This window comes from Zosterops lateralis, assembly GCF_965231275.1.
Source record: "Zosterops lateralis genome assembly, chromosome: W".
In the NCBI taxonomy this organism is placed as follows: domain Eukaryota; kingdom Metazoa; phylum Chordata; class Aves; order Passeriformes; family Zosteropidae; genus Zosterops; species Zosterops lateralis.
In genome coordinates this window covers 12178279-12190675 of record NC_139801.1, presented here as the reverse complement: position 1 = coordinate 12190675, position 12397 = coordinate 12178279, and the positions used below count along the sequence as shown (strand labels likewise).

At 42.6% G+C, this 12397-nt stretch overlaps 1 protein-coding gene across 1 annotated transcript in view; it reads left to right on the top strand.

The window, feature by feature from the left end:
* LOC310922180 (glypican-4-like) overlaps positions 1-11336 on the top strand; it is a gene marked incomplete at its 5' end in the record, with an annotated part of 132356 nt that extends 121020 nt beyond the window's left edge. The window contains 5 exon segments of the mRNA XM_083882595.1: positions 4947-5077; positions 5279-5425; positions 5825-5961; positions 8171-8346; positions 9179-11336. Of these exon segments, the coding sequence (XP_083738721.1) occupies positions 4947-5077; positions 5279-5425; positions 5825-5961; positions 8171-8346; positions 9179-9387 (800 nt within the window). The 3' untranslated portion in view covers positions 9388-11336.
* Positions 11337-12397: the final 1061 nt, after the last annotated feature.

Sequence of the window (12397 nt, the reverse complement as noted above, 5' to 3'; positions counted from 1 at the left end):
ATCTGGATTCCCAACATACATTTTACTCATGGCATTTGAGCATAAATTTTGTTAAAAAAATTCCCAATAACAAAAGATCTAATTTCATCCATAATTCCTTCTTCTTCTAATTCCTTCTTATCAAACACCAGAACTCTCACAACTCTTTTGACTCCAATCTCCTGTTCCATTAAAACTATTCCTTCCTATTTCTGAGGTCACCCTCCAGCATTTGATGTCTTATAGCTATCTCTTTAGGCAATTTCAATGCACTCCCAAAAAACAAAAAACCAAACCAAACAAAAACAACTTCTAAGACCTCTAAGAATTTCCAAAATTCTCAAAAAAACCTTTCAAGACCTCTAACATAAGACTCTCCAAGCTTCTGTCCCACCTTCAGGATTCCATCCAGTCACTGCCTGGTCTCCTCTCTGCCATCCAACAGCCCGAACACCACCCCCTCCCTTTTTCCCCCGAGGCACAGAAAACTCATCAGCTCAGCAGCACAGCACCATGTGCTGCATAGACCATCTTTCAAAACAAAAACTCCTATTTTACTTCAGCAGTCTATATTACACATACATTCACTCAAGAACAACAATAACAACAACAATAAAAACTCTTCAAAATGAATTTCCCCATTAATCTGCAAAACTGCACCAATCCTCTTTTTAGACAGCCCTCTTGAACCTGAATTCTTCATTAATTCCCTTGCAGTTCCCCCTTTTCTATTCAGACATTTTAACCGTTTCAACAATTCACTTCTTTAACACAAATAAACTCCACAACAAGCACACCTCTTCAGCTGCACTTACTTCCACTTACACAAAGACAACACAAAAAGATTAGTACCCTTTTTTTAAAAAAAAAATTTTGTTAGTTTTTACTCATAGGTATTTGACTAACCCCCAGATGTTCTTAGATTATCACACTTTTCAAGCCTTTAGTATTCCTCAACCTGGCAGCCTTTTCCAAAGCCCAGGTGTCTTGGACCTTACACCTGCAAGGCTTTTTTGTGTTTCTATCCTCAATCTGGCAAAAACCCAAAAATACCTATATTTGGCCAAACCCTAAATGCTCTTGGGTCTTACGTAAGTAACCCTTTTAATTCAGCAGCAAGTCTAGGTGTCCTTTGCTCTCTTCCTTTAAGGGGTCGAACCCCTTTTCCTGGGACCCCGTCCCAGACCAGGGGGTTCAAACGTTTCCCCCCCCCCCCCCAGTATCCCGTTTTCCCAGTGGATTGTATAGGAAAACTATCGGCTCCCTTCCTGAGGGTCCAACCCCTCCCTGGGACCGTCCCAGCCACCCGAGGTTTTTTACAACCCCTCTTTCCTCTGGGATCCCATCCCAATCACCAGGGGGTCACATTCACACTTTTTATCTTTCACTTCACCTCTGTGCTGGCCGTTTCCCTTGTGAGATAACAAACAGCATGAGAAGCCACACCACACTCACTTCACCAGTCTGGAGTACCCAGCCAGTGTCCCATTCACACACCACGCAGACCCCCTTTAACCCGCTCCCCTGAGAAATACTCACAACCATTTTTCTTTCTCAGGTTCTTCGTGCACGAGGTTTTTATGGAGCAAAAATACTACAGTTTTAGGGAGCCTTTTCCCTTTTCCTTACTTGCTTTTTTCTTTCTCCTTGCTTGTGTCTTTGGATGTTTACCTGCAATCCCCAATTCTCACCAGGAAAAACAAAGTTTTGGGCCGCCAAAAATCCTGGCGGGGCGCCTCCCTTGCTCTGGATTTCCTGGGGTTTCAGGGACGAGGTATATCCCGGCAAGAGCCCCCAAATTGTGGAAAATGAGGTTCACTTTTTGGTAAATTTAAAAAACTATGTTTAATAAAATAATTAAGACAATTAGGAGATAAGAAAAAACCAAAAACGGCCGGCCGGGTGACTTGGCATTCAGCCAAGTCCACCCCTTGCTTTCTCAGGGATACTCGTTAAATACCCTTTTCGTTATATCGATATATGAATATTCATATAATTCCATAAACTAGTTTCCATATTCCAGGAACTGCTTTGCATGGTCCCTCCTTGGGTCCGCCTTTTTAGAGCATGCGTGTTTCGTGGCTGTGTCCTTTTTATCGCATCCAGCTTGGGCCTTGGTCTGTGCCTTCTGCGGGTGGTAGATGCTGATAGTTGGTGTTATCAGTAGCAGAGTCTTCTTTACATGTTCGCTGGATGTTATCCCAACCAAACAGACAGTCTAAGCAGCTGCTACATCAACTACTCCCTTTATATCTAGTCTTACCAATAGCAGAAATAAACTTATATCCTTATATCCTTACTATGTTATTAATCATATAGCACACATCTTGCGAAAAGCCAATTTTATAATACACACATATAACAGCTTAGTTGTATATTCTCCATCATTTGTGGTTTTTTAATGTAGTTTATTTAACAGGACTTGGACACCAAGGCAGAGCTATTACTAAATTGTTCAGTATGTTCAGTTTCTTTATAGGGATTTAACAGATAGCCAGAGCCCACAGAAGTTTTCTGTTTGTGCAAAGTGCCTTCTGCACTTAGGAGGAGGATGAATGTCATGAGAAAGATTAATAGACTGAGTGTGAAACACTCATTTCTCGTTAATGGAAGGGACCGGGCATATCTTAGGAGCACGGAGGAGCTCCTTGGGGCCAGAGGGGCTGTTCTGTCCTCATCACTCTGGCTAGGAAAAATTGAAGAATTACATGCAACTGGAAAAAGATTAGTTTGTTGCAGAAAATGATGAAGTGATGCAGGAGAGGAGATCAGCAAATGCTTTGGGGTTGAGGGACCACAGTGAAATCTAACAGTAAATTATCACCATTCCCAGTTCACCCTCCGTCTTGCTGGGCTCTGTTGTGATATGGTGAAGTTTTAGGCAGGTCCGGACCCCGGGCAGAAGCGTGCTTATTTCAGAGAAGGAGCGACTCACAATCGGTGGTAAAGAAGGTGTTTATTCAGGGCATATGCCCAGGTGTTCCAGTCTTGAGTGTGTACCTAAAAGTGAGGACCAGAGAGAGATTTTTGGGTCTGTCTTGCTCTTATGAACAGGGGTGGAACTCAATGTAAATTAAGGGGAGTGACCCAAAAAGGAGGGGATGTGACATTACCCTTTAGGGTTGAAGGGGATGGGATGATACCTGAGGCCTCGTCTGGCCATCTGGCCTGCCCGGGCCATCAAGACCCTTGGGTGTGTTCATAGATAAGATATAATAGATTCTTAACGACTGGAGCCAAGGCTATCAGCATAGAAAAGACGCTGGCCTTGGGTATTGATAACATACAATGGACTGGGCCTGGGCTGTCAAGGGGCATACTGTGGAAAAGGGGAACCCTTTATGTGATTTAATTACAGGTATCTGGGAAAGGAGATGGGGGTGGATGAAACCTTTTACAGAACTTAGATACAAAAATTATACAAAAATTAAAAACCCAATTCCACACCACTACAGTAAATTAAGGTTGTGATGGGTGAGAAGAGACAAGAGCTTAGTGCCAGGCGTATTCCTGGAGGCACCTTGTAGGGACGAACCAGAAAGAGGGCTTAAATGCAGTGCAGGGTGAAAGCCTTAATGCCAGTAATAATTTCCCAGAGGAAGTAGTGGACGGTCCAGTAGCTGCTGTGTTTAATGATGCATTTGATGAGGACGTGCATGTCGGCACAGGAGAAGTGACCCAGTGTTGGCTGAGAGACTTTTCATCTCCCTTTGCTTAGAGATGTGCCAAATACATCATAAGTGCACAGTATTCACCCTGCTCTCACATAGACTCCCTCCCTCGTGCAAATTGTCCATGTAATGCTAGGAATTGCAATCCCTTTGTTATAAATGCAACGGCAAAAATCAGATTAATAAAGAAACAATTTATTAGAAAAACAATCCCAATCACTGATAAAGAGAGAAACCACAAATAGGACGGGCAGCGCAGCGCTGGGTGGACAGGGGTCCGCACCCTAAGGTACAGATTTTCCCAAATCCACACGGAGCGGATCACAGCCCAGGGTTTTATAGGGTTTTTCGTGTCCCGAGGCAAAACAGGTGTGGGGAATAGTCCAACAAATAGTCAAAATACATCTTTGGATGGGTTTCCCGGACTTGTCGAACTTTGCAAATTGTATTCCGGGAAGGTTGCTTTCACATGCGGATGGGGCCCGCCGGTCCATGATTATTCCGATGTGTAGTCTCCGGCGGAGAATTCTCCTTCATTCGGGGAGGAATTTCTCTGTCTAGGTATGATGCCGATTCTTATCTGGGTCGGCCAGTGTCTTTGTTCATCCTGATGGCTCCTGTCCCGCTCTTTGTCTCAGGCTGGGAAGCGGCAGCCGGCTAGCTTGGGAGGAATTTTTCTACAGACTATACCTTTTCACATTTTTATGTTAACAACAATCTAACGTATATTTCTATATTTTTCATCACAAATTTTTACCCCAATGTCACATTTATCACACCTTGGCTTCCCCAGGCAGGGAAAAGCCTGTAGCTGTCCATAAGGGAAAGATGGTATCAAGGATTGTCTTGGACCCTTGCATGTTGGTGCCTTGTACTCAAAACCAGCATGAGGAAGCTGATGGCTTTGAAAGCAGTCTTGAAAAACAAATTACACAAGGCAACCTTTAATAAGCGAGCATGGAAAGGAGAGTGTTAGTAATGCTTGTTCTGATGGGAGGAGCTGATTACAGGCTGTTGTTGGCAGGCTGTGATGACTTTTGATGTACATGAGCCTGTGGTTTGGTGCTGGCAGAATCTAAGTACCTGGTGAAGGTGTATGCTCTGGGAACCAAGCAAAATGTTTCCTGGAGATGTGTGCTGGTCAGAGGTGACACTGCAGTGGTTAATGTCCATGTGCTCAAACTGTTATCCTTCTTAACTCTTATTCCTGAAGCTCCTCCATTAAAAAACTTTATTTTTCTCTCTCTGTGTTAGATTCTCCTCCATTACAAACCTTTGTTTTTCTCTCTGTGTTAGATTCGATGCTGCTGGTAGCAGAGAGGCTGGAGGGACCTTTCAACATTGAGTCTGTCATGGATCCTATTGATGTGAAAATTTCGGATGCGATCATGAATATGCAGGAGAACAGCATGCAGGTGTCTCAGAAGGTAAATGGGCCAAGAGGACACTTGGGATTTTTTTATTTAATGTGTTTTATTTCTCTATTCTTGTCAATATTTCTTTTCTTGAATCCCCTTTCAAGTATATATAAAGCTAATGTATTATTTTGTGCAAGGGCTGTGATGGAGCCTAGTAAAAGGAGGCTCCTGTGACCTTATTTCATAAAATCCTTTCCTTCTCTCCCATAGGTTTTCCAGGGATGTGGCCAGCCAAAACCACTTGCCCAAGGCCGGACTGCTCGCTCTATCTCTGAAAGTGGTTTCAGTGCTCGTTTCAGACCCTACAACCCAGAGGAGCGACCAACAACAGCTGCTGGCACGAGCTTGGACCGACTGGTGAGTGCCTGGTCCTGCTGGTGCCACACAGGTGCTTCATACTCGGGTACCACAGTGTATAATATACCATTTTTAATTGATAGGCTTTCTTAGTATTCCTTGGCTGTCTTAAAACTCTCTAAGGGGTGTAATCTGCCCATAGCCCTAGACATTAATTACCTCAACACTTCTATGTCAGAGAAGTGGCTGTGTTAAAAGCTTGGCTTATGAATAATATGTGTTTGAGGAGCAGTGTTTAATTTTGTATTAAAAAAGTAAATCAACCATCAAAACTCACAGCCTGAAGATCTGGCCTGTACATGTCTGTTGTGATAAAAAATACCTTCTCAACTTTACTTTTACTGAGCATTTGGTATTCTGGATTATGTCTTGTGTTCCTTTTTTTCTTTTATTCAATAGGTTACTGATGTGAAAGAGAAGCTGAAACAAGCCAAAAAATTTTGGTCATCTCTCCCTGGCAACATTTGCAATGATGAAAAGATGTCTGTAGGCACTGTCAATGAAAACGAGTGCTGGAATGGGAGCGCCAAGAGCAGGTTTGGTGATGCTGCTGCCCCTGGTTAACCCTTTCTGTCTCACCCCAGACTTTCCCTGTGTCCTGACCCCTCTCCCTGAGCCCTTTTCTCCTACAGGAGTGATCCCAGCTCACCCAAGACAGGCTGCTGCCATTACCCCTTTTGTCTTTGTAGATGAGAGAACGGGAATGTAACACCAAAGTGTTGTCCAAGCTCTACATGAGGGTTTCTTTTAGAGGAGGGAACAGAGTGTAGATACCCAAACAGGTTATCTCTCCTTGGACTTCAGCCCCTAGTTGTTCATGGAACTGAGGAGATGATCTGTACAAAATCCTGTATTGCAGCCACAGAGAAGAGGTGCTTGTGTTGTCTGATGGCGCTGTTGCCCCAGTGCCCCCAGTTGGTGTTTCCACCAGGAACTGGTTTCTTTGTTGAGCAAGGGCAAGGGTGATGGAGGGTGGAGACCTTCTCCAATGCTGAGGTCAGTGGCACAAGTGAGCCAGTGGTTTCATTCACGCTTTTTATGGAAAAAAGAGTTACAAAACTTTTTTTTTTTTTCTTGTAAGGAAGAAATTGCCAACATATGAGTAAGCCAGAGTTTTTCTGTCATATGGTTTATGTAACTGTTTAATTTTTATTTTGGAAATAAAAAAAGTTTCTCTTTTTTCTTTTTTTTCTGTTTGCTTACTGAGGAAATAAGCACAATCCAAGATGTTCCATTAAAAAAAAAAAAAAAAAAAAAAAAAAAAAAAAAAAAAAACCAAAAAAAAACCACCCCAACATTGTCTGGGGTTCTCCAGCAGTTTTTCTAAGTAATAGCAGGTTCTGCCCTTGATAGTTTTGGGCCACAGCACTAAGCCAGACCTCATAACTTTTGCACTGTTTTGTGTGTGCCTAAAACTCTGCCATACTTTGCTAGGGCAATGTTACAGGTGCATGTGACAAGAAATGGCTCTGCCTCCTGAAATCTTGTTTATCAGCAGCTTCTAGGGGCTTTTCATAGCAGATACTCCCAGTGTGTGCAGGGGCACCAGTATCAAGGGGAGATGGAAACTTGGCAGCACTTGGCAAGGAGACAGGGCAGGCTGGATATCCTGTGTGGGTTGGGCAAGAGAATTTGCTTTACTATTTTCTCCATGACTCCAATAAGGTAGAAGTTTGGTAGTCTTCCACACTTTGGTCTCAGATTTCTTTGAAACATATAATATTGATTACAAATAATAACAAAACTGTCACCACCAATTATCATCATCATTGTCACTTTCATATATAGGACAGGGTTTGAGCATGCTTTTCAGAGTATGCTTACATCTCACTGCCTGGTGTCCAGGATCAGTAGACTGTGCTAAAGGCTTTTCTCTCTCTTGTGATACTGATGTTGGCATCATAACTAAGAAAAGTAATGTTTTCTTCTGTTAAATTGATCTTTCTAGCAAGTCAGGTAATTGAAGTAAAGGGGAATGTGTCCTATCCCTGCTGTATAAGATGATACTCCAAATACCTGTGTCAGGAAATGTATTCTGTTGGGTTTCGTTGCTCAGTCTCTCTTTTAAACCAGGAGGCTGTACATGTGTTCAGGCCTGAGCATGTACACCTTTCTGAAGCTGAACATCTTGGCTCTTCCCTTCTCTGATGTGTGGGGCTACAGGATAACATCTTCAGCACCACAGATGTTTCTCCTGCTGGGGTTATTAGGGAAATTGCATCTCACATCTGCATGGTGAGAAAGCACACATTCAATATCCCAGCTTGATGGTTAAGGTGCACTACTGAAAGCTAGAATGACACTTTTGCCTCCAACAGTTACTATAGGTTTCTGTGGGATAACTATGGTCTTGAAGGTTGTTTTCCCAAAAATGTCATCTAACTGGCATCAAGGCATCTCAGCACCTTGAATTGCTCTGTAGCCTGCAGTGAGCTGACTTACACTATTGAAAGCCATTATTAATATAAACCCCAGATCTTCCTTTTCAAGTTGGGGAGAAAATTGTCATTCCCCTGCCCTTGTGGAACAGTGTAAATAAAAACATTGCTTCATTCCACATGCTGCAGAGATTGCAGGGAAGAGAGATGGGGTAAGAAGGGCTGTGTGAGGTTTAGCATATGGAAAGATGCTGTTGGGCTCAGAATATCACCCAGACTTGAAAGCAGAGTTCCCATGGTGTCATCCTTCGGCACGGGACCCTGCCAAGCTGCAGTTCTGGTACCAGCAGGAATGGTTTATTTTCAGGTATGACTTTGCAGTGACTGGAAATGGCTTAGCAAGTCAAGCGAATAACCCAGAGGTTGAAGTCGATATTACCAAGCCAGACATGGTGATTCGCCAGCAAATCATGGCTCTGCAGGTGATGACCAACAAGCTGAAGAATGCCTACAGTGGGAACGATGTCGACTTTGTTGACATAAGTATGTTTGCTGTTGTTTGCCTTTTGCTTTTTCTTTTTTCCCTTTTAATTGGATTTTATGCTAGCATGGGTAGCTGGTTAAGCTTCAGCTGTGGGTAAGCATGTTAGTGAAGACGGTGAGAACTGGCCTCTCTGACAGGCTATGTGGGGAGGGGTATACCCACAAAGCCATAGAATGGTTTGGGTTAGAAAGGACCTTTAAAGGTCATCTAGTCCAACACCCCTGCAATGAGCTGGGACATCGTCTATTACATCAGGCTGCTCAGAGCCCCATCCAACCAGCCTGACCTTGAGTCTCTCCAGAGATGGGGAACCTACCACCTCTCTGGGCAGCCTGTGCCACAGTGTTTCACCACTCTCATCATAAAACCGTTTCTTCCTTATATCAAATCTAAATCTACTTTCTTTTAGTTTAAAACCATTACCCCTTGTCTTGAAACAATCCCAGCTCTCTCAGTCTGTCCTCATAGAAAAGGTGTTCCAGCTTCTGCATATTTCTGTGTCCTCCTCTGGACTCCCTCCAGCAGATCCTTCCTATGCTGGGGACCCAGAGCTGGATGCAGAACTCCATGTGGGGTCTCATGAGTGGAGTAAAGAGGGTGAATCTCTTCCCTTGACCTGCTGCTCACAGTGCTTTTGGCGTAGCCCAGGATGTGATTGACTTTCTGGGCTGCAACCATTGCCCATACGTGATGACTGCACACAGAAATCACATTAACCAGGGGACCCACGCTTACCTCTCATAAACACCAGAACAGCCACACTCTTCCCTTTTCCCCCAGCTGTCTTGTGCAGCCAGCAGAGGAGGACAGCGGGTATGTTTGTTTCCCCAGGCGAGGAGAGCAGCGGGGAGGAGAGCGGCAGTGGCTGCGAGCTCCAGCAGTGCTCCCTGGAGTCCAAGTTCAACGCCACCGAGGTCACTGGGAACTCCAACAAGAGTGACAAGACCATGAACATTTCTGCTGCCACCAGAAGTGGTCTATCACAAGCAGCCTTGCTGCTTAGCATTTTGTTCTTGGCCGTGCAAAGACAATGGCAATAATTGTGCAGCATAGGGGGAGGGGAAAAGACTTTTATTATCAAAGGTAGAAGGCACCTGCTTTCACTTTTATACCATCTAGAGACTTTGCTTTTTAAGTTAATGGACAACAGTGTACAGTTTTTACTATGTTGCCACTGGTTTTAAGATACTGATTTATTTTTTTCCCTTGCTATCCTGGGAATAACAGGAACAGGTTGTACCAGTCTATCCCATTCACCAAGAGTCCATGTTAGAGGTGGATAACAAAATGTATATACAAGCCTGTAGTTGGCTCTGCATTTGTGTCTTTGTCACTTCTTTTTTTTTCTTTTACTGTATTTCTTATGAAAACAAAAACTCCAGGGTCTTCTCTTGGCCTGTAACAAGTATGTGTTTCTGAAATGAGAAATATCTGTACAGAAGCAGATTTTATTTATCTTGTTATCTGATGAGGAAAAAAATAACAAGCAGAAAATATTTCATGTAGTTAACTTCCCATTTATCCACATTATGTAAGTTGCCTCATCTGGAGAGAAGTGGAAGTCATTTTCTTTATTATGCAGTAAAACAGAAGGTGAAGGCAGTACTGGTCATCATACCAAGGGCCCCGTTTGCCTGGGGCATCCATGCCAGGAGCAGGTTGTGCTTGCTTTACAGGAGGTTTGGTTAAATTGGAAGGGACTACAGAGAATTCCCATTCTGCAGACGCTGAGAAGAGTTGTCGTTTTTTCCCCAGGATCCTTGCAATTAGCTGTAACTCCTGTGGGTCAGTTCCCAATGTGCATCCTCCATGGGAATGAGGCATTAAACTTGTTTGGTTGGAAACAACTTGTCTCGCAGATCCAAATGCCAACATGTATCTTGTCTGCACATGTGTTAGGTGAATGCTGGATTGATTTTTTTAGCAGTTTCAGTTCTGGTTTTAAGGAATCCTGTGTGGGAGGGCAGGTGGGGAGGGGTTGGGTTTGTTTTTGAGTTTTGTTTCCCCTCTGATGGGGGCAAAAGAGGAGGAGCAGGCACTGTTGCAGGTACATGGAAGCAGGAGCTGGCAGGGCTGGAGATGCCTCATTTTGGGTGTGTTTGGTCTCCTGGGAGCTGATGCCCAGCACCTGTAGCTTTTCAGCACTACCTGAGACACCCTTCTCTCTCTACCTATGCTGTTGGAGTTGGAACAATGTTGTGGTGAACAGCAACTCACAAATAAAAGAAATGTATCTTTTTAAGAAAAGAGATGAAATAATTTTTAAAAGGGTTTAGCAAAAGCAACGTCTTTGGAAAGACTCAAAATTATTCTGTACATCTCTTCCTGCTTTGGATAGCCTTTAGGTCTGGCTGGATGCCTGGATCTGGCCAAGACAGCAATCCAGAGAGAAAAGATTTGCTCTATTCTACCCTTATGTCATAAAGGATAATTTTCTATTTTTATATTGAAGCATTAATTACTTCTTAGAGCTCAGGGTCAGCATTATACTCAACTTTATTTTCATACCAAATTTCTGCAAAGTTATAAAGACAGAGTATCCTTGGCTGGTATAAATTATCCTGGAAGCTTAATTTTACTAGAAGTAGCCAGTTATTTATTAAAACATGATGTTAGAGTTAAAGATATTCTGGTTAGATTATTTTTCTTTAGAAAATAAATCATGGACCCATAAAATTGAAAAAAATTATAAATTTATGTTTGGGAAAAATGGATTGTAAATAGCTAAGTTGTCTTGCGAGGAATTGGAAAATGTGCTGATACTTAGAAACTACCTCAGTTCTGAGGAATTTCCTTTCTAGCTTTGAGTGCTATTGAATTTACTTGGTAGAAGTGAATCTGGTCTCCAATATATAGCTGAAAGAGTTATCCTTATAGACCTTGTTAGATTGTTTTTAATTTAGAGGGTTGGACTACATCCAGCTGTTTTCTTTCAGCAAAGTTCCCTAACAAATAGAATTTCTGAATTAAATATTGCTGATGGTTTCCATGACTTTTCCTGATTTGTTTGGTTTCATCGCATTTTCTGCTTGCCATTTAATTATTTAAATGGTTCTAGCCATTTGAATTTTAACCCCAAAATAAACAAACCTTAGATGCACTACCATTGTAAATATATCACAGTAAGGTCTGACTGGATAACCCTTCTGGCTCACACCCAGCCGGCAGGCCAGCAGAGTTAAATTAAGAAAAAAAGAATTTAAAAAAATAAAATTCTTCAGAGCTCTGAGATTGGTGGAACAAAAGCCCTTATGTTCGGAGTGGCTGCCTGCTCCAACATCTCCCTTCTTGGCATAAGCGTTCATATGTAAGAAAGTTGCTTGTAAATTCTCCTGGTTTTGAATGTTTCTTCTCAGAAAACAAAAAACACTTCTGAATTTATATTTATCCTTTTACAACTAATTGCTCGCTAATTATTATTCCTTAGTTTGGTATATGTAACCAATGCAAAGACGTCCCATCAGTTTTAAGTGTGTCTAGTTGACTTTGTTAATAGCACAAGAGACTTCCAGTATATAAAGGACAGATTTGTCACCTGGGCCTGCAGGAAACAAGAGTAAACATCAATATAGGACAATTAAAAGTTGTGTTCCTGCTTTTATTTTGTGTTTGTATGTGAAGTTGGCTCTCTGACATGAGCTTGTAAACTAAACCATACGGGTAGGGATGAGACATGCTGCTCACTTTGGGGAAGGCATGTGCTCCCCTCTTTCAGATGTCTGTTGTTTTGGTTTTTTTCATGTGACCAGTGCCATTATGAACATGATTTAAAGAAAAAATCCCATATATGAAATTAATTATTAAAGTTAATGGAGCCAGTAAGTGCGCTTCAAATGCAAGATGAAGAAGAAAGGTGGTGTCCTTGGCGCTGGAATGAAAAGATTCAGCTCTTAATAGAACCTGTTTTAACAGTTCAGTGCCTGTCCTGAAATGGCTTCACAGGTGACACATGGCGGGGGAAAAGGAGAGCATGTAATGGGACTGTGATCAGTCTCACGTTTTGTGTTGTGTTGGTGCCCCCCCAAGTCAGGGCAAATGGCCAGAGCAACA